We start from the raw sequence: 20,963 nt of genomic DNA on the forward strand, positions 1-20,963 counted from the left end.
TCGAGTGGGCTTTCTTGGTTTTTCCTTGAAGACGTTTTACTTCAGTTCTGAAGAAGCTGCTTGGATGAGAAGCGAAACGTCTTCAAGGGAAAACAAAGAAAGTCCACATGTCTCTTGAAAAAGCACCTTTGGGACATGTTTCAAGGTTTTTCCCCTGTGGCTCCTATACACTGACTTGTTTAGCTTTGATACACCCATAGAAACAGTTACACCCACAAAGGAGATTCAAACACGATGCTTAACCAAGGGGAGCAAACTTTCTGATCCCTTAGATATGCTCGAAGTACAATTTCCAGCTTTCCTAGAAAGTGTGGCTAATGGTGAAAGAGGCTAGGATTTATAACTTGGGGTGCCACAGGTTGCCTGTTCCAAACCATCGTGTTCTTTCTTGGTTCTGCCTTAGTGTCAACCAGATGGAGAAACGTATTCCATAGGAAGACTAGAATTACACTTTTTTGAGATAGGCTATTGTAACAGAAACCTGCAGGTCAGATTGCATTTCACTCATACCCCGGGGAATTAAGGGGAACCAGCCTCTTTCTAATACAGGTAACCCTCAACTTACAACTGTTCATTTAGTGACCATTCAAAGTTACAACGGTATTGAAAAAGGTGACTTATGACCGTTTTTCATGCTTATGACCGTTGCTGCATCCCCATGGTCATGTGATCAAAATTCTTGGCAACTGACTTATATTTATAACGGTCGCAGTGTCCCGGGGTCATGTGATCCCCCTTTTGTGACCTTCTGACAAGCAAAGTCAATGGAAAGATTCACTTAACAACCATGTTTCTAACTTAACAACTGCAGTAATTCACTTAACAACTGTGGCAAGAATGGTCGTAAAGTGGGGCAAAATTCACTTAACAAATGTTTCACTTAGCAACAGAAAGGACTACCTATACTTCCCACCTTGCTGGACTTAATGCATGCTTCTTCTTCTGCACTTTCTGTGGCCCTAATAGCTTCTAGTTTCCTTCTCCAAAGTCATCTCCATGGCTCCCTACACTTAATAGGTTGCATGAGTGCAGCCATTATGTACTGAAAACCATAGTTTATGCCATTGGGCAATATGTGAACCCTGTCAATTATAGCTTGCTCAGCAACTCACAGTTGAAACAGATGTTGACTTATTGTCACAAGCTCTTCAATAGCTGTGCTATGTATCTGCTTCTTCATTTGCTCTTTTAATGTCGTGTTCTTCCATTGCCACCAGACGTTGCCCCCGCGAGAACTCTGGCACATTGTCCATCAATGCTATGGTTCTGAACTTGGCTTGACCAGCGAAGATGATGATTACGTTTCTCCCATTGATGATCTCAATGGCTTGGGGTGAGCATCCGCTGTCCTGCAGATGGGACAGTTTTCTCCTGGGTCAGGGAATGGAACCTGTAGCCATACCTCTTTCTTAGCTGTCTCTTTGCCATCTGCCCGAGATGGTGAGCAGCCTTTCTCAAGGTTGGTCCTTCCATAAATTAGCCTTGCTGGTTCAGAAGACTCCTTTTAAATCTTCCTCTCTTTTGTCTCTGCCTTGCCCTGGATCACAACAGAAGCCACAAAGAAATTGGAGATGATATCGACCTGACTGAGCTGACTTCCCGCTGCAGCACTGACCTCAAGCTGGACACCAGTCCCTTGCTGGACAAAAGGGACACCAGTCACAGCATCAACTCGCTGGCCAGCAGCAGTGATGGGACCACATCGGTGAGGATAGGGGATTCAAAAGAAGGTCCATTTCTAGATTTTGTACCCCATAAGAACTACTTGCCCTACAACAATGCATGATAAGCTGATTGCAAACTTTTCCATTCTCCTCTTCCAAATTACCTGCTTCGCATACGTTCCTTTCCCCTCCCTAGAAATCTCATTTGTTTTGCATATTTTAAAGCACTTATTTTACCATCTATTTGTAGGTGGAGGGAGAAAAAACAAACAAACCACACCACCAAATTTCAGCAGTATAATCTTGGAAAGTTGCATGATGTTTATGGGTTGCTATCTCCCAAACCTTGTCCTCTTGGGGTTAAGTTAAAAGATTTAATAGATAATACCTGTGAGAAAACATTTATGTAGCAGGATTGGATCGCTGAAGAAAGAATCAAGTAAACTAAAATAAGTTCAGAGATGAGGAATCGGGATGATTTGAAAGATAGAAAACAAAGTCATTGAGGAATAAGAAACTGTTTAAGGTTGTTTATTTGAGAGTTTGTTGATGCTCCCTGACCTTGGTTGTTTTCTTGCAGATGTTTCATTACCCAAACCAGGTACGGTAACATCATCAATGCTAGGCTGTTTTGTTTGGGAATCTTTAAGCTTGAGAACGGAAGACTGGGCATAGGATAGCACTCTTTAAATATCTGAAAGCCTGCCACATAGGTGATGGAGACTTACTCTACATAGTTCCCAAGGACAGGACATGAAATATTAAGCTTTAGAGTTACAGCAAGCCAGATTCCAACTGAACATTAAAAAATAATATAGAATCAGCTGGAGATAGACTTCCTTTTATTGGGTGTAATTCAAAGGGCAGCTAGACTGTGATTTATCAGAGATGTTGTAACATGGATAGGTACCAAAGTCTTAACAGCCACTTCCAACTATACGATCCTGCGGAACATCTTGAACAGAGGTCAAATTAATCTCCACCTACTTGTGAAGGACTTTAGCTGAATCTTTGAAATACAGGAAGGTGGTGTAGATTGGTCGTTGTGTTCAATATTCCCCAGAGAGATGATGTATCTCTAAAGAAAAGTCTTTCTTTTCTGGTTCCACCTAAGAAATGCTAGAAATCAATTCTGGAACATTTAGTGTGCAAAGCACATGCATTAAAAGTCTAACTAACAGTCTCTACTCTTGGGTGCAGTGGAATAAATGCCTTTGAACTATTAAAAGACTCAAGTTAAAATACTACAATTGTTCCTATGCTCCATACTACTTTTTATACCTTTGCTTTATAAGTATATATGCGTCACATGCCTATCAATGACTTAAACGTTGCAAACAACAACATAAAACTATTGTTCTGAACCAGCCTGCTACCGGCCTTGCAGAAAGGCAACCCCTGTACAAACGGCAGAGGCTGGAGAGCGTCTGAAGCTGGAAGGCGTCTGCCAAGATTTATTACACAAACAACAGAACAAGAAACAAAACACTGGAACTGTGATCCTCAAACGGAGCGGTTGCTTTCAGCAACCAGCCCTTCCCCAAACACTCCCTTTATTAGAGTTCAGGGCGTGGCCTCCCTGTGCCTCCTTCCGAGGAGTCCCACAGCCTTTCTCTGCTTGTTCCTGCTTGACTGCCTCCTGCGTCGGGCGTCCTTGAACAGGGCCAACTGTGGGTCATCATCATCCGCACTGTCGGGCTCGCGCAGCTGAGAAGAGGGCCCTGGCTGGGGGCTCTGCGAAGCCTCCAAGCCATCATCAGCAAGTTCGTCTTCAACACCCTCCTCCTCCCCCTCGTCTGAGTCATCCGAGACATCCGAGCCGGCTGCCGGACCCACAGGCTGGCCCTGAATCACAACAACTATTTTGATAATAATATCAAAGACTTTACCTTGTTCTTGTTGTAAAGACACTCAACCCTCAATTTTAAGTAAAGACAAAACAAAAGCACATGAGGGGAAATGGGAAGTTCTCCCATTGTTGTTTAAAATACTTATTGAGTGGAAAGTAATTCTACTTGGAAAGGAGTCCCACTGCATATTGTCAAGGGACTTTTTCAGTGTCCCTGTGACTTCAAACAATCACGAAACAAATGGTTGTAAGTCAGGGACTGCCTGTATTACCTTCTGCTGCATGCTTGGTGACAAGAACATATCAAACCGCAAATATTTTGGCTGATTGGCTGTCTGGATGCTGAACGTCAAATGGGGGCCAAATGTGTATTTTAATGGAGCCAATCCCCAAAGCTCAGCTGGGTTGAATCTAATGCCGACTTGCTTCCTTGTAGCTGGCAGAAGATCTGGAGGATAACACTGATAGCCAAATGGATGCTTCATCTAGCCACACAGTGACCTCAGCCACAGACCTCCCTCCTGATGAATTGGTGCAAGGGCCTGCTGTGTCCTCCCTGGAGGGGGACCCCCCTCCCAGTGAAGATCTCCCCACCGACATGAGCAATTCCTCCTCTTCCACGCAAGATGAAGGTCAGGCTAACCTCCATCCTGTCTGAATTTTTTCCGTAATTTCAGATCAGGAGATCTAATCCGACCATCTCTCCTTCTCTGTTCTCCAGCTGAAGTGGAAGGCTTCTTCACAGACTTGCCAGGGCGGCTCCTGATCAACGCCGTGTATCACGTTGGCGCCGAGAGGCTGCAGCAAATGCTTTTCAGCGACTCCCAGTTCATACACAGCTTTTTGGACCAACGCAAGTTCACAGGTAAGGAGCGTGGAGAAACCGTTTCAAATCACATCCTCGGTGGACATTCGGGAGCAAAGTTTAGGGCAGAGTTGACATTGCAAAAAAGAAAGGACACCGCTGTTTTCTGTCTATTTTAATGGATTAACTTAGACTTCCATAACCTGGTCTCCAGATGATGTATCGAATAAGTATTTGGGAGGCTTTTGCATAAACAGCCCACTACAAACTTCCCTGATTGAGAGAGACACGACCTTCCTCCTTGCCAGCCTAATCCATAGTCTCTTGGAAAGAAAATCGAAAAGTCTTCACCTGAACTTTCCAAATGTGCTTTATTTTGAAAGGCAACTGGACTTTGTTTGTTTTGCTTGAAGACATTTCGCTTCTCATCCAAGAAGCTTCTTCAGCTCTGAACTGAACTGAAGAAGCTTCTTGGATGAGAAGCGAAACATCTTCAAGAAAAACAAAAACAAAGAAAGTCCAGCTGCCTTTTGAAAAAGCACCTTTGGGACAACCGTGACCTGGATGGCTGAGAATCTTCACCTGAATGTCCGTGGAGGGAAATTGGTTTCAAAGAGGAAATAGTTCAGCTGCTGGAATTCTTTTATGTCCATCCAACTCAATCAGTCTTACAGAAGAGATCCTAGGATTGTGCTGGAAATGATTGTTTTCAGTTTTAAGCAGCTGTCAACCAATTTTGGAACTGCTCCTGGCGTGGCTGCTGCCTGTTGCTCCCACTTTTGGTAGGAGATATTGCCCATCCCAGATTTAAGTCAACTTTTAAAATGTCTGGATTCATATATCTATATCTATATCCATATCCTTATCCATCATATCTAACTTCTGTGAAGGCTACAGCAAGCGTGACTGATGATGTTATAATATTTCCAGATGGGACATGGGCAAACATTTTGGTCCTTTTGACTATATTGGGTGGGTTAAGATGCAAACAGGGCAACCATTTTCCCTCAAAATCTTCCCTCACAGCAAGCCAAATCCCCAGGTCTAAATCCCCCCCCCAATCCTAGAGGGCTACAACAACTGCAAAAGGGGTGCTGGGGGACCCCTCACAAGCCATAAATTGCCCACAGTTGAATTCATCTTTTCAGTCCTATGATCCCTTTCATTTTCAGTTCAAAGTTAATGGTTGTGAGAATGGATCGTAGTTCCCCAGCAGAGCAAAAGACCTCAGTTAAACTGGCCGTTTCCTGGGCATTTTATAACAGGTAGCAACCCTTTGAAACATTGAGTCCCGCCTGATTTTTATGTGCTTTTTTTTTTTTTTGCTGGAAGCCATTTATACCAAAACCTTGCAACCTTCAAAGATAACAGGTGTCCATTAAATCCAAATCTGTGGCTGCTTTTATCATTTGCATAATCACATACATGATGTAAATTGTGTGGGTTGCAGTAAAACCTTGACTCAGTGAAAAGGCTGAGTGCCAAAGAATTGAGGCCTTTGAACTGTGGTGCTGGAGAAGACTCCTGCGAGTCCCTTGGACTGCAAGGCGATCAAATCGGTCAATCCTAGAGGAGATCAACCCTGACTGCTCTTTAGAAGGCCAGATCCTGAAATTGAAACTCAAATCCTTTGGCCACCTAATGAGAAGGAAGGACTCACTGGAGAAGAGCCTAATGCTGGGAAAGATCGAGGGCAATAGAAGAAGGGGACGACAGAGAATGAGGTGGCTAGATGGAGTCACTGAAGCAGTAGGCGTGAGCTTAAATGGACTCCAGAAGATGGTAGAGGACAGGAAGGCCTGGAGGAACGTTGTCCATAGGGTCGCGATGGGTCGGACACGACTTCGCAGCTAACAACAACAGAGTTTGAACAGAACATGTGTTCACTGTATCCAGAGCTCCCTAAACGCGTGTTTTATCAACTAAGACTTTACCGTACTGTTTTTTAAAAAATATTATCCTGATAATCTTTCAATTGCCACTTGGTTTTCCTACCCTGTCCCCAGCTTTTCTTTCTTCCCTCTTCCTAGATGTTACACTGAGTTCATGGAGCGGAGACAGCAAGTGTCACCAAAGCCGCGTCATCACCTACACCATCCCCATCAGTAACCCTTTGGGCCCCAAGGCTGCACCGGTGGTAGAGTCCCAGGTATGGAGACCGGGTTCCTAAAAATACGAAGAGGGGCAGACAAAGCAAAGTCATGGTATTTTGATCCGCTGGCTGGCCCAGTAAAGATAAGTCCTTGACTTACAACACATCATTTAGTGGCCGTTCAAAGTTACACCGGCAGTGGGAAAAGTGACTAATGACCCATTTTTCACACTTACCACTGTTGCAGATCCCCACGCTCAGGTGATTTGGATGCTTGACAGCTGACTCACATTTATGACGGTTGCAGTGCCCCAGGATCTTGTGGATCCCCTTTTGTGACCTCCTGACAAGCAAAGAAACCAGATTCACTTCACAACCGTATTACTTAACTTACCAGCTGTGGTGACTGCCTTAACAAGTGTGGCAGGAAAAGTCATAAAAGTGGGGCAAAATTCACTTAGCAGATGTTTCACTTAGCAACAGAAATGTCGGGCTGAGTTGTGGCCATAGGTTGAGGATTACCCGTGCTAACCTTTAAGCCACTGATTCCTTGAGACTGTTATCTGAACAAACTGAGGGGCAGGGGGAAAGGCGTAGATAGCATTGACCAAGAATGGGTGTTAAAAACTGAATGTCTGCGCTTATCGTGCTTTTCTCTTCCCTTTTTGCCTGCTGGATGCCAGACTCTTTTTCGTGCCAGTTCCAAGAATGGAGGCTGTGTGGTGGACTCGGAAGTGGTCACTCAGGGCATCCCTTATCAGGATTACTTCTACACTGTGCATCGGTACTGCATCACCACCGTAGCCAAAAGCAAGGCCAGGCTCAGGTATTAATTCTTGGATTGCTCCCTTCTGGCATCCGTACAGTTGGCGAACAGGGTGTTAGGTTAGAGAAGTCTAAGACGTGGTGGAGATTCCTGGGGAAGAAACAGGGCAGAGGGAGGAGGTTGCCAGCAGCAGCCATAATAAGCTTCAAGTTCATCAAAATATTGACATGCGTCATGATGCTCTAGAGCAGGGGTCTTCAAACTTGGCCCTTTTATGACTTGTGGACTTCAACTCCCAGAATTCCTCAGCCAGACACATATACCAGGGGTCTTCAAACTTGGCCCTTTTATGACTTGTGTACTTCAACTCCCAGAGTTCCTCAGCCAGACACATATACCAGGGGTCTTCAAACTTGGCCCTTTTATGACTTGTGGACTTCAATTCCCAGAGTTCCTCACCCAGCAACGTATACCAGGGGTCTTCAAACTTGGCCCTTTTATGACTTGTGGACTTCAACTCCCAGAGTTCCTCACCCAGCAACGTATACCAGGGGTCTTCAAACTTGGCCCTTTTATGACTTGTGGACTTCAACTCCCAGAATTCCTCAGCCAGCAACGTATACCAGAGGTCTTCAAACTTGGCCCTTTTATGACTTGTGGACTTCAACTCCCAGAATTCCTCAGCTAGCAACGTATACCAGAGGTCTTCAAACTTGGCCCTTTTATGACTTGTGGACTTCAACTCCCAGAATTCCTCACCCAGCAACGTATACCAGGGGTCTTCAAACTTGGCCCTTTTATGACTTGTGGACTTCAACTCCCAGAATTCCTCAGCCAGGCTTGCAACTTAGATTTTGTATCGTGATGACTGATACAAGCGAGCGAGTCGTGTCATTGCATCACTACATAAAATACGGCTTATGATTCATTCCTCTTTGTTAGGAGTCCATTCATTCTTTCTCCCGTTCAATGAATAAATCAGTCTATTAATCTGCACTGCTACCCATCTCCACAAATGACTCCTGGTTGCATTTTGGCTGCTTTTTTTGTTTGTTTGTTTTGAATCTGATTAATATATCAAAACCATACCAGGCCAAGGAGGATATCAGCTTACAAATCCCTTTTCTCTGGATGCCTAGTTCACTTGCGCTAGAAGGGGAGCAAAACCATTAGAGGACCCTCTTGATGCCATGTAGTCTAAACTAAATCAGTAGCAGGACAATGCATCCATTAGACAAAGATGTACAAAAGTTCAAATTCTCTAAAACTCTTCCTTGGGTACACTGCTACATCAATCGATGCTGCATGAAAAGAAGGACTCGGGGTGACATGATAGCAGTGTTTCAATATCTCAGGGGCTGCCACAAAAAAGAAGGAGTCGAGCTATTCTCCAAAACACTTGAAGGCAGGACAAGAAGCAAAGGATGGAGACTCATCAAGGAGAGAAGCAACCTAGATCTAAGGAGAAACTTCCTGACAGTTAGAACAATTAACCAGTGGAACAACCTGCCTCCAGAAGCTGTGAATGCTCCAACACTGGAAGTTATTAAGAAGAGTTTGGACAACCATTTATCTGAAATGGTATAAGATTTCCTGCTTGAGCAGGGGCTTAGACTAGACTAGAAGATTTTCAAGGTCCCTTCCGTTATTCTCTTGTTCAATCAGAATGGGGAAGAAGCAAACCAAACCAAATTAAGCCAAGTTTGCAGCTCAAGAGTTCATATTGAGATAGAGACTGTAACCTAAATGCATGACTGTGGGCATCTTCGGGTCATTTTACATGCAGCATTCATCATGACTGATATCCCCGCCCTTCCCGGTTCTGAAAACAAAAAGGTTACTGAGCCTCTGATCTCCTTGGAGAACAACCTGATCTTGTAACTGCAGATGAAATGGGAAAAAAGATGAGACAGATATAGGAAAGATTGTATAACACCAGAGTTCCTTTTCGTTGCAAGCCAAGTGAAGTATTCCGTTCTTTGCCAAAGGGGTTCCTTGCCAGGTTTCCCAGCATCCCGTGAGGGAAACAGAAAGGTTCTTTGGTTCATCTGTAACAGTTGTTCTCCATTACAGAGTCTCCTCTGAAATCCGGTATCGGAAGCAACCGTGGACCCTTGTGAAGACTTTCATTGAAAAAAATGCATGGAGCGGTGTGGAAGAATACTTCCAGCACTTGGGTAAGTGAATCAGGGAGACAAGCTATAGTGCAGAACCTGTGCTTTGGAACAATACAACACAGTTGGGTTGGGTTCCCTCTAGTCTTCCCATTCATGAAGAATAGAATAGAATAGAATAGAATAGAATAGAATAGAATAGAATAGAATAGAATAGAATAGAATAGAATAGAATAGAATAGAATAGAATAGAATAGAATAGAATAGAGCTGGAAGGGACCTTGGAGGTCTTCTAGTCCAGCCCCCTGCTCAAGCAGGAGGACCTATACCATCTCAGACTGGACAGGTGATTGTCCAGTCTCTTTTTAAAAACTTCCAGTGATGGAGTGCCCACGATTTCTGGGGGCAAGCTGTTCTACTGGTTGATTGTCCTCACTGTCAGGAAGTTTCTCCTTAATTCCAGCTTGCTTCTCTCCTTGATCAGCTTCCAACCATTGTTTCTCATCCTTCCCTCTGGTTCTTTGGTGAACAACCTGACTCCCTCTCCCTTGTGGCAGCCCCTCAGATACTGGAATGCTGCTATCATATTTCCCGTATTTCTTCTTTTCTTTAGACTGGCCAAACCCAAGTCCCACAGCCGTTCTTCGTATGTTTTAGACTCCAGGACTTTGATCATCTTAGTTGCTCTTCTCTGAATTTTTTTTTCCAGACTCTCAATGTCTTTTCTGTGATACGGTAACCAAAATTGGCTGCAGTATTCGAGGTGTGGTCTTACCAGGGCTTTATAAAGTGTTCATCAACTTCTCCCAGTAGAGGTTTTTAGAGAATAGGTAATTCTGAAGTTATCTGAGATATTCACCTATAGTCATGTGCAGAATGAGACAAAAGTGTAGATGTTTTGGAGAGGCTCCTCTATCAGGATCATGATTTTAGGCATGAACTCAGCCCTCCAACATCTACACCTCTGTGGTCAAATGTTGTTTCAGAACTGGCACTGGTGCAAGCAGAAAAGGCTCTGCTAGAGGACAGCTGCCATGGCAAAGAACCCCGGGGTCTCTTGTCTGGATTGCGTCGCAGGAAACGGACCCTGAGCTGGAGAGCCCCCCATGTTGAAGCCCCAATGCCCACGCTACCCGATAGTGAAGGTTCATCGCGAACTGTTCGCCCTTCAGGTATGCCTCCTTGTTAAGAATGGTCTAATTCCTTTCCCTTCCGTGATATGCAGGGAATCAGTAATCCTTTAGACCAGAGGTCCCCAACCTTTGGGGCACCGGGGACTGGTTCAGTGGAGAGAGGTTTTTCCATGGACCGGAGGGTGCGTGGTTTTGTGTCCTACCTGCATCCTGCAGTTGGGGCTTTGCTTGTTTGTGTGGACCAGTTGCTGGCATGCCGCGGCCCGGTACCGGTCCACGGATCAGGGGTTGGAGACCTCTGCTTTGGACATTACTGAACTACCCAAATCCTTCAGCATTAGGAATGAGACTAAATGAGGCTGCATGAAGTTGCAGTTCAATAATGCCTGGAGCACCTCAAGTTCCTTTCGTTTAAGTCCTTGACCTGTTGGTCTTCTGTTCTGTAGGCAGCCTGACCTCACGTCTTTCAGAACAACTGCTGGAGCCAGGACAGGGACAGACCGTCTCCACCGTGATCCTTGTCATCAGTCTGGTGTAAGGAAGCTGCTTTTGGGGGAGGTGGGGCTGCGTTTGGAGAGCATCTAGAGAACTTCCCCCAGTCTGATCCCCCAAAGTTCTCAATAGTGGTTGAACTGGTTGGGGAACTGAACTCCATATATTTGGGAAGCTGATCTAGATCAGGGCTTTTCAACCTTTTCACCCATTGTACCACTTGTAGGATATGGCAACATCTGAGTTCCACCAGTCACCTAGCAAGGTGTCAAAAACTTGACACCCCCCCCCCCCAAAAAGGGAAAAAAGTGATGAAGTACAGGTAGTCCTCGACTTACAACAGTTCGCTTAGTGACTGTTCGAAGTTACTATGGCACTGAAAAAAGTGCCCCCAAGCCACAGCCCAGCAAGACACCTGCCTGCCCGCCCGGCAGTGCTCTTCCTCCTGTCCGAGGTTTCCATTGTTGTGAGCATTTCTGTTGAGGATTGGCAGTGGGGGTGGGGGATGGGTGTTTGGTTTTTTATTCCGCCCCCTCTGCTAGGTGCTTGCAGCAGGTTTTGGTCACTTCACATGACCCTGGGACACTGTGACCGTCATAAATATGAATCAGTTGCCAAGCATCTGAATGTAAATCACAAGATCCTGGAGATGCTGCAACATTCCAGCTGATCGGTGCTTCTTCTGGGGTCAGCAGAATCGCCAGGTTCAGCGCCGAGCTGCAGCTGGAGCCTGGCGCTGATCCTGGCGCTTCCACTGAGCCCTGACAGCCCTGCAGCTCCAGCCGTCTCTCGCTCAGGTTTGTGCGGTGCTGCCACCGGTTCAGTTCATTCCCCTCCCCGGCTACCACTTTTTTAGGATGGTCGCATACCACCTGCCAGGTGCCAATGTACCACAGGTGGTACCCGTACCACTGGTTGAAAAGCCCTGATCTAGATCAACCTTTTCAGTCCTGATGTTTCTGTAGAGGCAGACTGCCACTTTCAACTTGTCCAGCCAGCCCCATAGCAGAGCTGGCTCTGGAGAACAGTCCAACATATCTGGAGGCCCTTTCTCAGGGAAGGCTTTTCTAGAGTTCTGTATATGAGTTTTCCATTTGCAAACTTGTAAGTATAGACGCCAGAATCTGCACAAGGTCACAACTTACATAGGGTTACAGCTTACTGCATTTAAGGAAGAGTCCAGTCCACTGAAGCCAGGAACAGGGCTGGCTTTATCCTGGAACACCCCACGATGCCATCAGAATGGGGTTTTAGTGGAGCCTGGAATTCTGTTTAATGGATAGGGTGGCCTCAAAGACAGCAAGGCTGGCTGAACGTGAATAAAGTAACTTGCATGGCCATCAAAACAAGGCTCCCCTCTCTGCTCCCCAAACTGAAATGACCTTGTTGCCCCACTGCTAGGTGGGTTGTAGTAAAAGGGGGAGAAAAGATCAAGCCCCAGAGTTGTCAAGGCGGGTTGGAAAGCCTCGGGTGCTTTGGCTTTCATATATGCTTTCCTTAGTCACTCACACAGAACAAAATTATGCTGGCTTGTGCTTAAAGTGTACCACTAGCTTCCTAAGATCCCTCACCCCACTTCTTTTCTCTAGGTGGGTTGGTTTATTGATTATTTCAATTTATCTGCCTGTCCCCCACCCCACCCCCACCCCCAAAAAATCAAATTCATGACTCAGGACAGTTCCCAACAGTTAACATGCCATAAAACATAATTGAATAAAAAGGTTTCTAGTTTAATTAGCTTAATTTCCAGCTAAATTAGCAACCTTATTTGTTTGAAAAGTACAATAGAGTTTGGGAAGGTCTGGTGTGGCAGCATCTATGCTGGATATTTTTTCCTTTTCTTTTTTTTTATTGATGAGAGAATGCAGGAACAAAGCTTCATCTGTTCTTTCTTTCTTTCTTTCTTTCTTTCTTTCTTTCTTTCTTTCTTTCTTTCTTTCTTTCTTTCTTTCTTTCTTTCTCTTTCCTTCCTTCCTCCCTTCCTTCTCTTCTCTTCTCTTCTCTTCTCTTCTCTTCTCTTCTCTTCTCTTCTCTTCTCTTCTCTTCTCTTCTCTTCTCTTCTCTTCTCTTCTCTTCTCTTCTCTTCTTTCTCGCCTCCGCACAGGATCTGTGTGAGGTATTGTATGTCAACAGCCCTCCAGCTCTAGCCATGTTGCTACTGCCTTGAACATCCCTGTGCCCCTTACCTGACGCCATCCTGCCATGCCTTCCTGCTTTGAAACCTCCAGCTTCCACCCTACCTGCCTGCCTGCCTTCTTTCTTTCTTTCGTTCCCAGTCCCAAGTGGCTTCTTCATCCTGGCTTGGTTCTGGTTTCTTGATTGGCCTTCATGATTCCTGCTGTTTCAATCCTCTCCTTGCCTCTGCCTGAGCTACCTGGCAGTCACTTCCATGATGTCTTCTACTGTTATCCCACCCCAGACTGCACTCTCCTGACCGTGTCTCTTATCCCTCTCCCCAGTTCTAAACTGTGATCCCCACCAGATTAAACAGGAAACGGGGTGTGTGTGTGTGTGTGTGTGTGTGTAAACAGTGGCCCGAACCCTTAGCCAGAATCTGTCTTATATGATTCCACCTACAGTTTCCTTCTTCTTCACCTCATTAAACTTATCAGTTGCTCTTACATCCCTGTTCTGTCCTGCAAATGGGTGGGGGGGGGGGCTAACTTTCTCCCTATCCATCTTCATTCCTAGGGCTTCTTATATTTCAGCCTATACATTTTTAAAGCTTAGAGGGCCAGCCACTGAAAGGAAGATGGATTTTTGTCTCCCAAGGTTAATGTGATTGCCTATGCAAAAATAGTAAGACTATCTCTGGGAGTTAGTCTGCCTGCCACAGACCCCCCCCCCTCATTAGCTCAGGCTGAGATCATCTTTTCCACTGGCAGCACTATCAGTGCATGGATGCCTGATATAAGCCCCAGTGATGTTGTGCAAATTATGAAATTCATATCTGCTGCACAATGACAGCATGGCGTGCATGATGTTGCTTCTCTCCCTCCTCTGTTGATCCAGATGCATTGATGTGTTTCCTCTATGACCATTGCGGTCACTAGCTATGTGATTTAAAGGCCCAGTTCACACACAATGCATTAAGCCGGGGGCTTATTTCAGTTATAAAGGCTGGCTTAATCACATTCGAAGCCAAACCAAAATAGATCCCTGCGGGATTAAGGCAAACTTTGAAGGCTGTCTTTAGGGATGCTATTTGACTATATTGTTACTCTTGGGAAATTATAAAAAAAGATCATCGGAACATTTTAATCCCATGTTAATGATTATCAGGCATTATTTTAATCATGCTCTTGAAGGGGTCGTTCCCACTGAGTATCCATTCTGATTCTGACTCTTTATAGAATCCCCCAAAGTTCTTGTGAATTCTGGAGGAAATTTTGGTCATTTAAATCCCACCACATTCTAGCTAGAATTGAGTGCCTCCTTAGTCTGAACGGGTCCTTTATGTTACCAACGTGTTTGTGTTTCTCTGTAGTCTCTTAGTTCTGGTCATCCTCAACATGATGCTGTTCTACCGGCTGTGGTCTCTGGAGCACACAGCCCGAACTGTGGAGTCATGGCAGACATATGCACTCTCCAATGGGTGAGAAAGACTCTCCGGGAAAGAGAAAATGGGAGACTGACTTTCTTTTACTCTTAAGAGATGTTGAGAATTTAATGCCAAGCTAATATAGCAATAGCACGTAGACTTATATGCCACTTCATAGTGCTTTACAGCACTCTCTAAGTGATTTACAGAGTCAGCATGTTGTCCTCAACAATCTGAGTCCTCATTTTATTGACCTCAAGAGGACAGAAGGCTGAGTCAACCTTGAGCCGGTCAGGATCGAACTCCTGGCGGTGGAGTGCAGAGTCAGCCTGCAATACTGCATTCTAACCACTGCACCACCACAGCTCATGGATTTGGGGGTCCTGAATTCTCTCAGAAATGTTGGCAAAATGGAGTTTGCATTGAAGGAAAGGGAGAACAATCTTCTCAAGGTAGCTTGCTGCTGGTTTAATATAATTTAGTATTTGTGTCAAGAAATAATATGCTGCAAATTAGCAGCTGGAATGGTAGCAATGAAGACCTTGAAAAAGATGCACTAATGTCTTAATGAGCCAATATTTACAGACATCAGGCTATGCAAGCAGTGGGCTTCCTTGTGACACCTTATAGTAGTGAAAGTTGGACTTTGAAGAAGCAGCTTTGGATCTTTGACGTTGGATAACACTCCTTGAGAGAGCCAAGGAAATAAGCGATAGATAGATCAGAGAACAAATCTGTTCATGACTTCTCACTCAAAATACAAATAACCAGATTCAAATTTTCATATTTTGGACACATTATGTAAAGCTCTAACTCCCTTAAGAAGTTTATAATGCTGGGAAAGGTAGAAAGAGAGAGAAGAGGATATTCATCAGTAAGGTAGATGGACTCAATTACAGTGGCAATGGCTACACTTCTGGATGAACTGAAGGACCAGGTTGGGACAGACCATCTGAAAGAACATCTATCTATGTGATTGCTTAGAGTAGATGCTGATTTGATGGTACATAATCCACCAGTTCAACAATAGCATTTATGGCTGGGGATTTCCAAGAGTTGAAGTCTTCTGATATGAAAATATTTTTAAATTAGCCAGAATTAAATTAAGTATGTTTATACATGTGATGCTAGGTATATACATATACATATACATACATATACATATACATACATACATACATACATACATATATATATATTCGTAGATTTTCACGGGTACAGGTATGTAGGTCTTGGTGTATTCGGGTCTTTTTCCGTGTAAGATTGAGAGTGTCTTGGCGACGTTTCGACGAGGTCCCACTTGTCATCTTCAGGCTGGTGTCGACACCAGCCTGAAGATGACGAGTGGGACCTCGTCGAAACGTCGCCAAGACACTCTCAATCTTACACGGGAAAAGACCTGAATACGCCAAGACCTACATATATATGTAGTCATAACAATATTGTATCTTATTGTTGAAAGGCTGGGTATAAATCAATAAAGAGACAGCAGAAACCCAAATAGATACAAGTGGAATAATAAACATATTTATTAACAAAATATTTTAAAGCATATCATGACCCCTCAAAAGGAAGCCAAAATTATTTACAATCCTTGCTGAGTTAGATCTTTAGTGGTAAACCCAGATTTGACTCTATGCGAAACAAAGTTGATGAATTATCCAGCGTATTTTAAAAGAATTATCTTTATTGTATCTGTAAAGTTTTTCAAGTGCTTTTAAACAGTGATTAACCTAAGACTTACAATTTGTTTTGAGCACAACTTTGGTAAACATACTGTCTAACATTGAAATGTTCTGGGTTATTGCCTGGAAAAGCATATCGTAATTCAAATAAACATGTCAGGCTTTTAGTCTATCCCTAAGGAGGACAGAGAATCAATTCTTTTAAGTGAATTTATCCTATAGAGAAGTTAGGATAAAACAAAGAAAGAGTACCACTTTTTGGAGGAAAAATGAGATATAAATGTATATTAAACAGGTGAATGAATACAGAGGATCAGTAAATTATTTGAAATATTGCTTGACAGGATTTAGGAAGCTGATGCCCTTTACCTCTGTACAGCCAATATAATTAATTACCTGCTCTTTAATAAATGCAGTCCGCTGACTGGAATAAACAATAAAACAATATAAAACCCAATTAAAAAACCCCACCATACAGTAACCAAGAGAAAATCATTGGCAATAAAATGCTGGGAACTTCTAACACTTTTTAAAATGCTTGAGCAAATGAAAGGTTTTTTTTGTTTGAGATAGTGAAGCTGTAAGAGAGGTACCAGAGTCTTCTGAGGAAGGATTCGAAAAACTTGATTCGTGCCTTTTTTAGACGGATGCTTGGAAAACGTTTTCAGATGAAGACCATCCATCAAGGTTGACCAACCAAGAGTTGGATGTGTCTTGCAAATTCCAGAAAGCTGATTTTCTGATAGGCCTAACTTGCTTCTAAAATAGAATTATAACCTTCCTTCCATACCTCTAAAGCCCAAATGGTCATAATATCTCACCCCTTCCAGTATGTTTTTGATATTGCCCTAAAATTGCTATAAAAAGTTTATAGAGAATATAGCTTCTCCCCCAGCCTTAGAATCAGGGCAGTTAGGTTCTGGAAGGCCAAATGACTTCTGCATTAAACACTAGTTTAATGGTTACCAGTTGTCTTCCGGGTGAGATTTAAGGTGCTGGTACTTACCTTTAAAGCCCTACATGGCTTAGGCCCGGGATACTTGCAGGACCGTCTGCTACCGGGGACGACTTCCCATCGCCCAGTGCGCTCACACAGAGACGGCCTCCTCAGGGTGCTGTCGGCCAGACAATGTCGGCAGGCGACCCCCAGGGGGAGGGCCTTCTCTGTGGGAGCACCAGCCCTTTGGAACCAACTTCCCCTTGAGCTTCGGATGGCCCCGGACCTCCGGTCCTTTCGCCGCGACCTCAAAACTTTTCTCTTCCATCAGGCTGACCTGGATTGATGATGGGTTTTTAAATATGTTTTAATTTTTAACTGTGTAGTTAATTTATTTTGGGGCTATTTAATTCTTTTTTTTAATTTTTGTATTGTTGTTTTTATTGTTGTAAGCCGCCCTGAGTCCTTCGGGAGATAGGGCGGCATATAAGTCCCAAAAATAAATAAATAAATAAATAGTGAGGGGTGTGATAATTCGCAGAAAGTGAACTCAAGAAGTGGACACACTGCTGATCCATCACAGTAATCGTGTCTCCTTTTCTGGCAGGAAACTTCCACAGACAGCCTCGGAATGGGCAGAGATTCTGGAGTTGCAAAAACAGTTCCATAGTGTGGAGGTGCAAAAGTGGAAACAGATCCTGAAGGCATCAGTGGAACTTCTGGATGAGGTGAGCTCTCCAGTTTGAATGTTCCTCCAGCCCTGCTAGTTCCTTGAAAATGTGAGAAACGATGCTCCAACTCTTGGTTTCCAGAAGCCCTTTTTAGTGTCAAGAGATTTCCATCAGATGTTGACCATACAGTGGAGATTAAGAGATATTGGACTTCATTCCTACAGTCCCTTATCATTGTCAGGCAGGTTGGTCCTGATGGACGTTGACGTTCAAAGGGACAAGAAGGCACCAGATTGTCTACCTCTACACCAAAGGTTTTGAAACCAGTTTTTGTAACTTCAAGGCAAGGATGGGGAACCGGTGGCTCTCCTTATCTTTTTGAGGGATCTTTGGAGTTGCCAGATCCAGTGATGGGAGAAGCACAGATTCTCCATCCTTATTTCTTTAACAAAAAGCAGGAAATCCAAAATCTTAGGCTATGGAATTGGGTACCCAACACTCATATTTGACTATGAATTGCTACGGTGACCCTTTAAGCAAGCCTTTAGTATTCCAATTCCTTCAAGGTGTGTTGAAACAATTGTATGGAAGTCACAAGGTTACAGAAGGCTGGCTTAAGGCTCGTCTACAAGTGGAGCACAAATATGCGGTGAAATACTGACTGGATCTTTGCCTATAGGTTGGGTTCAACCAGTATCTTGATATCTTTGGCCGATGGTTTGCGGTGTTTTGTGAAAGCAACCAGTTCTGCCTTGTCCAGTAAAACGCAGAGCTTAATATGTTTATGTGAACTCAAGCAGAGCTTCCTTCTTCTTGGTTGGGGCAATGCTTTCCTCTTTGGGGAATAACTTATTCTTCACTTTCCACCAGATGAAACTCTCCTTGGAGAAGTTGCAGCAAGGCATTATAGTGGCAGAGCCGCCGTTGGAACCGGAGTGAAGCTACAGTATCTCCCTCTCTCTCTTTTGAGGAAGTTGCTGAGTTACCAGAAAGAAGATTCCTGAGATCCATCTCGGAAACTGTTGAACCGGTGGTGTGGGCATCCTATGGGAGGAGACCGCACTGTGCTTCTCACCAGATCCATCACCTGGACATTATCCTCAAGAGTGCCATGGTAGCGATGGATCTCTTGGTGGAACCCATTTTGCCGGGGACATCTCTCTTGGATCATTCTTCCTGGGATTGTTCCCATAGGGACTTCTCTTCATCCCTTTCCCACTTCACTGCTATTTATATTGCATCCAGGACCCCCAAGAATCCTTGGTTTTCCTGTATCCTGGCACCGGTTCTTTTTTCCAGCTATTGTTTGGGGAGGAACGAGGGTGGGATCAGTTTTGGGCGGGGGATGGCTTCTGGAGCGGGGATCTATCTTTTGCACTGAAACTTCACTCAATAGCTAAGATAGCCTAATGGAGGACAGCAAAGAACCAAGTTCTGCCATTCCCTCCCTGCCCCCCCTCTCTCTCTCCCTCCCTCTCTCTCTCTCTCTCTCTCTCTCTCTCACACACACACACACACACACACACACACACACACACACACACACGATCATGAACAGAGCTGTGGTGGCGCAGTGGTTAGACTGCAGTATTGCAGCTAATTCTCCTACCTACCTACTGCCAGCAGTTCGGCAGTTTGATCCTGACCAGCTCAAGGTTGACTCAGCCTTCCATCCTTCCGAGGTCAGTAAAATGAGGACCCAGATTGTTGGGGGCAGTAGGCTGAGACTGTAAACCGCTTAGAGAGGGCCGTAAAGCACTGTGAAATGGTATATAAGTCTAAGTGCTATTGCTGTTGTTCTTGATGGTGGGGTGAAAGCAATTCAGAGGCACCAGTGGGGTTCATTCCTTCTTCAGCAATCTTCCCTGCTGCTCCCTTGCCCTGTCTTTCCTACCATTGGTGGGTAGATTGTCAACGTTCTTCAAAGGGATCTTCCCAGCCCATTACCTCCGATAGGGTAAAGCATCTTCAGCCCCGCATTTTCACATACAGAAAAGCAGGGGGGCTGGACTACAGCATCTTCTTGTTGATGGCATCTGTTATCGCAGAAAACCTTCTGAACAACGTGTCACCCTTGAAGTGTCCCTGGAACTTTGAAAGATACATATACCAGCACTTCTATATACACACGTATAGATGCTGGAGTCCGGTCCAGTCCTTTTCTGAGTAGTATCTGACTTCTGAAAGTATCATCTGAGCTCTGCTCACCTCGGACTGTATTTACGCAACACTAAATCCAAATGTCTGATGAAAAAGCACACCTGTCTTCCCACTGTGCATAGTCAGTCATCTGCTTAATGCAGGGTATCTAACCTTGACCATTTTTAGATCTCCGGACTTGCAACTCCCACAATTCACCAACCAGCATGGGGAACTGAAGTCCAGAGATCTTACCATTGCTAAGACTGAAAAACGACAACTTACTCTGTGTAATCTGGACCAGAAATTGTCACCATTTGAGGTTTATTGAAAATGGACTTTGTAGCCAAGGCAGGTTACAGGTTGAAGTATTCCGTGACCTCCAATGGCGCAGCTTTTTTTTTGAATTTGGAAAACACTTAAAAAAAACCTCTGTTAACAAATGGTATATAGCTATTGAGAGGATGGGTAAAGTGCTAACGTTTGTTCTCATTCAGCAGGCATTTGGTTTGGTGCGCCAGGCAAACCGAGATAATTTAATACATAATGCTCCAAATGGTGCTTTTGGGGGAATGTTGTATCTGGGTGCAATCAAGAAGGGTGGTTCCATTTGGGTTTTATTTTTTAAACCCTGTGCAGCATGCCACGTGTGCCACATGGGAGACTCTCACATCAGCCTCGTGGATCACAGCAGCTGGGCCTCGCCCTTCCCACAAAGAAGCTGTCTTGTCCACTATAAAGTGAAGTTTCACTGCCAATCTTGGCCTCTAAGCCCTTCAAATATACTGCCAGGGGCAGGGAGGGGGCATTAAATCTGCCCCCTCCTGGAGAGGGGGTTATGTGTCTGTCAACTCTGTGTTCCCTTTCCCTCCAAGACCTGGGAAACCCAGGTTTCAGACCCTCTCCCTTTTTTACCCTTCTCCATTAAAATTGGGGTTGGGGGAGGGAGGGGTGGTCTCTTTCCTTCAGTTTTTGTAGACCTGTTCAGTATTAATAATCCAGTGTGTTTGCAGTTCCAGAAAAAAAAATGCCAGGGCTTATTTATTAGGGAGTGAAATAAAGACCGTGGATCGGA

At 44.4% G+C, this 20,963-nt stretch overlaps 1 protein-coding gene across 3 annotated transcripts in view; it reads left to right on the forward strand.

The window, feature by feature from the left end:
* Window positions 1-20,963, forward strand: part of GRAMD1A (GRAM domain containing 1A) — a 37,356-nt gene extending 16,393 nt beyond the window's left edge. For 2 of the 3 annotated variants that reach the window (XM_081334460.1, XM_081334461.1), the window contains 12 exons: window positions 1,218-1,333; window positions 1,552-1,705; window positions 3,950-4,145; window positions 4,235-4,378; window positions 6,349-6,467; window positions 7,094-7,236; window positions 9,250-9,353; window positions 10,277-10,462; window positions 10,870-10,957; window positions 14,403-14,510; window positions 17,686-17,806; window positions 18,620-20,963. In XM_081334460.1, the coding sequence (XP_081190586.1) occupies window positions 1,218-1,333; window positions 1,552-1,705; window positions 3,950-4,145; window positions 4,235-4,378; window positions 6,349-6,467; window positions 7,094-7,236; window positions 9,250-9,353; window positions 10,277-10,462; window positions 10,870-10,957; window positions 14,403-14,510; window positions 17,686-17,806; window positions 18,620-18,688 (1,548 nt within the window). In that variant the 3' untranslated portion in view covers window positions 18,689-20,963. Of the gene's footprint in view, window positions 1-403; window positions 488-1,217; window positions 1,334-1,551; window positions 1,706-3,949; window positions 4,146-4,234; window positions 4,379-6,348; window positions 6,468-7,093; window positions 7,237-9,249; window positions 9,354-10,276; window positions 10,463-10,869; window positions 10,958-14,402; window positions 14,511-17,685; window positions 17,807-18,619 lie in introns of all 3 variants that reach the window. The other variant, XM_081334459.1, reaches the window with a different exon arrangement.

Source organism: Vipera berus (assembly GCF_964194415.1).
Source record: "Vipera berus genome assembly, chromosome: 9".
Lineage (NCBI taxonomy): Eukaryota > Metazoa > Chordata > Lepidosauria > Squamata > Viperidae > Vipera > Vipera berus.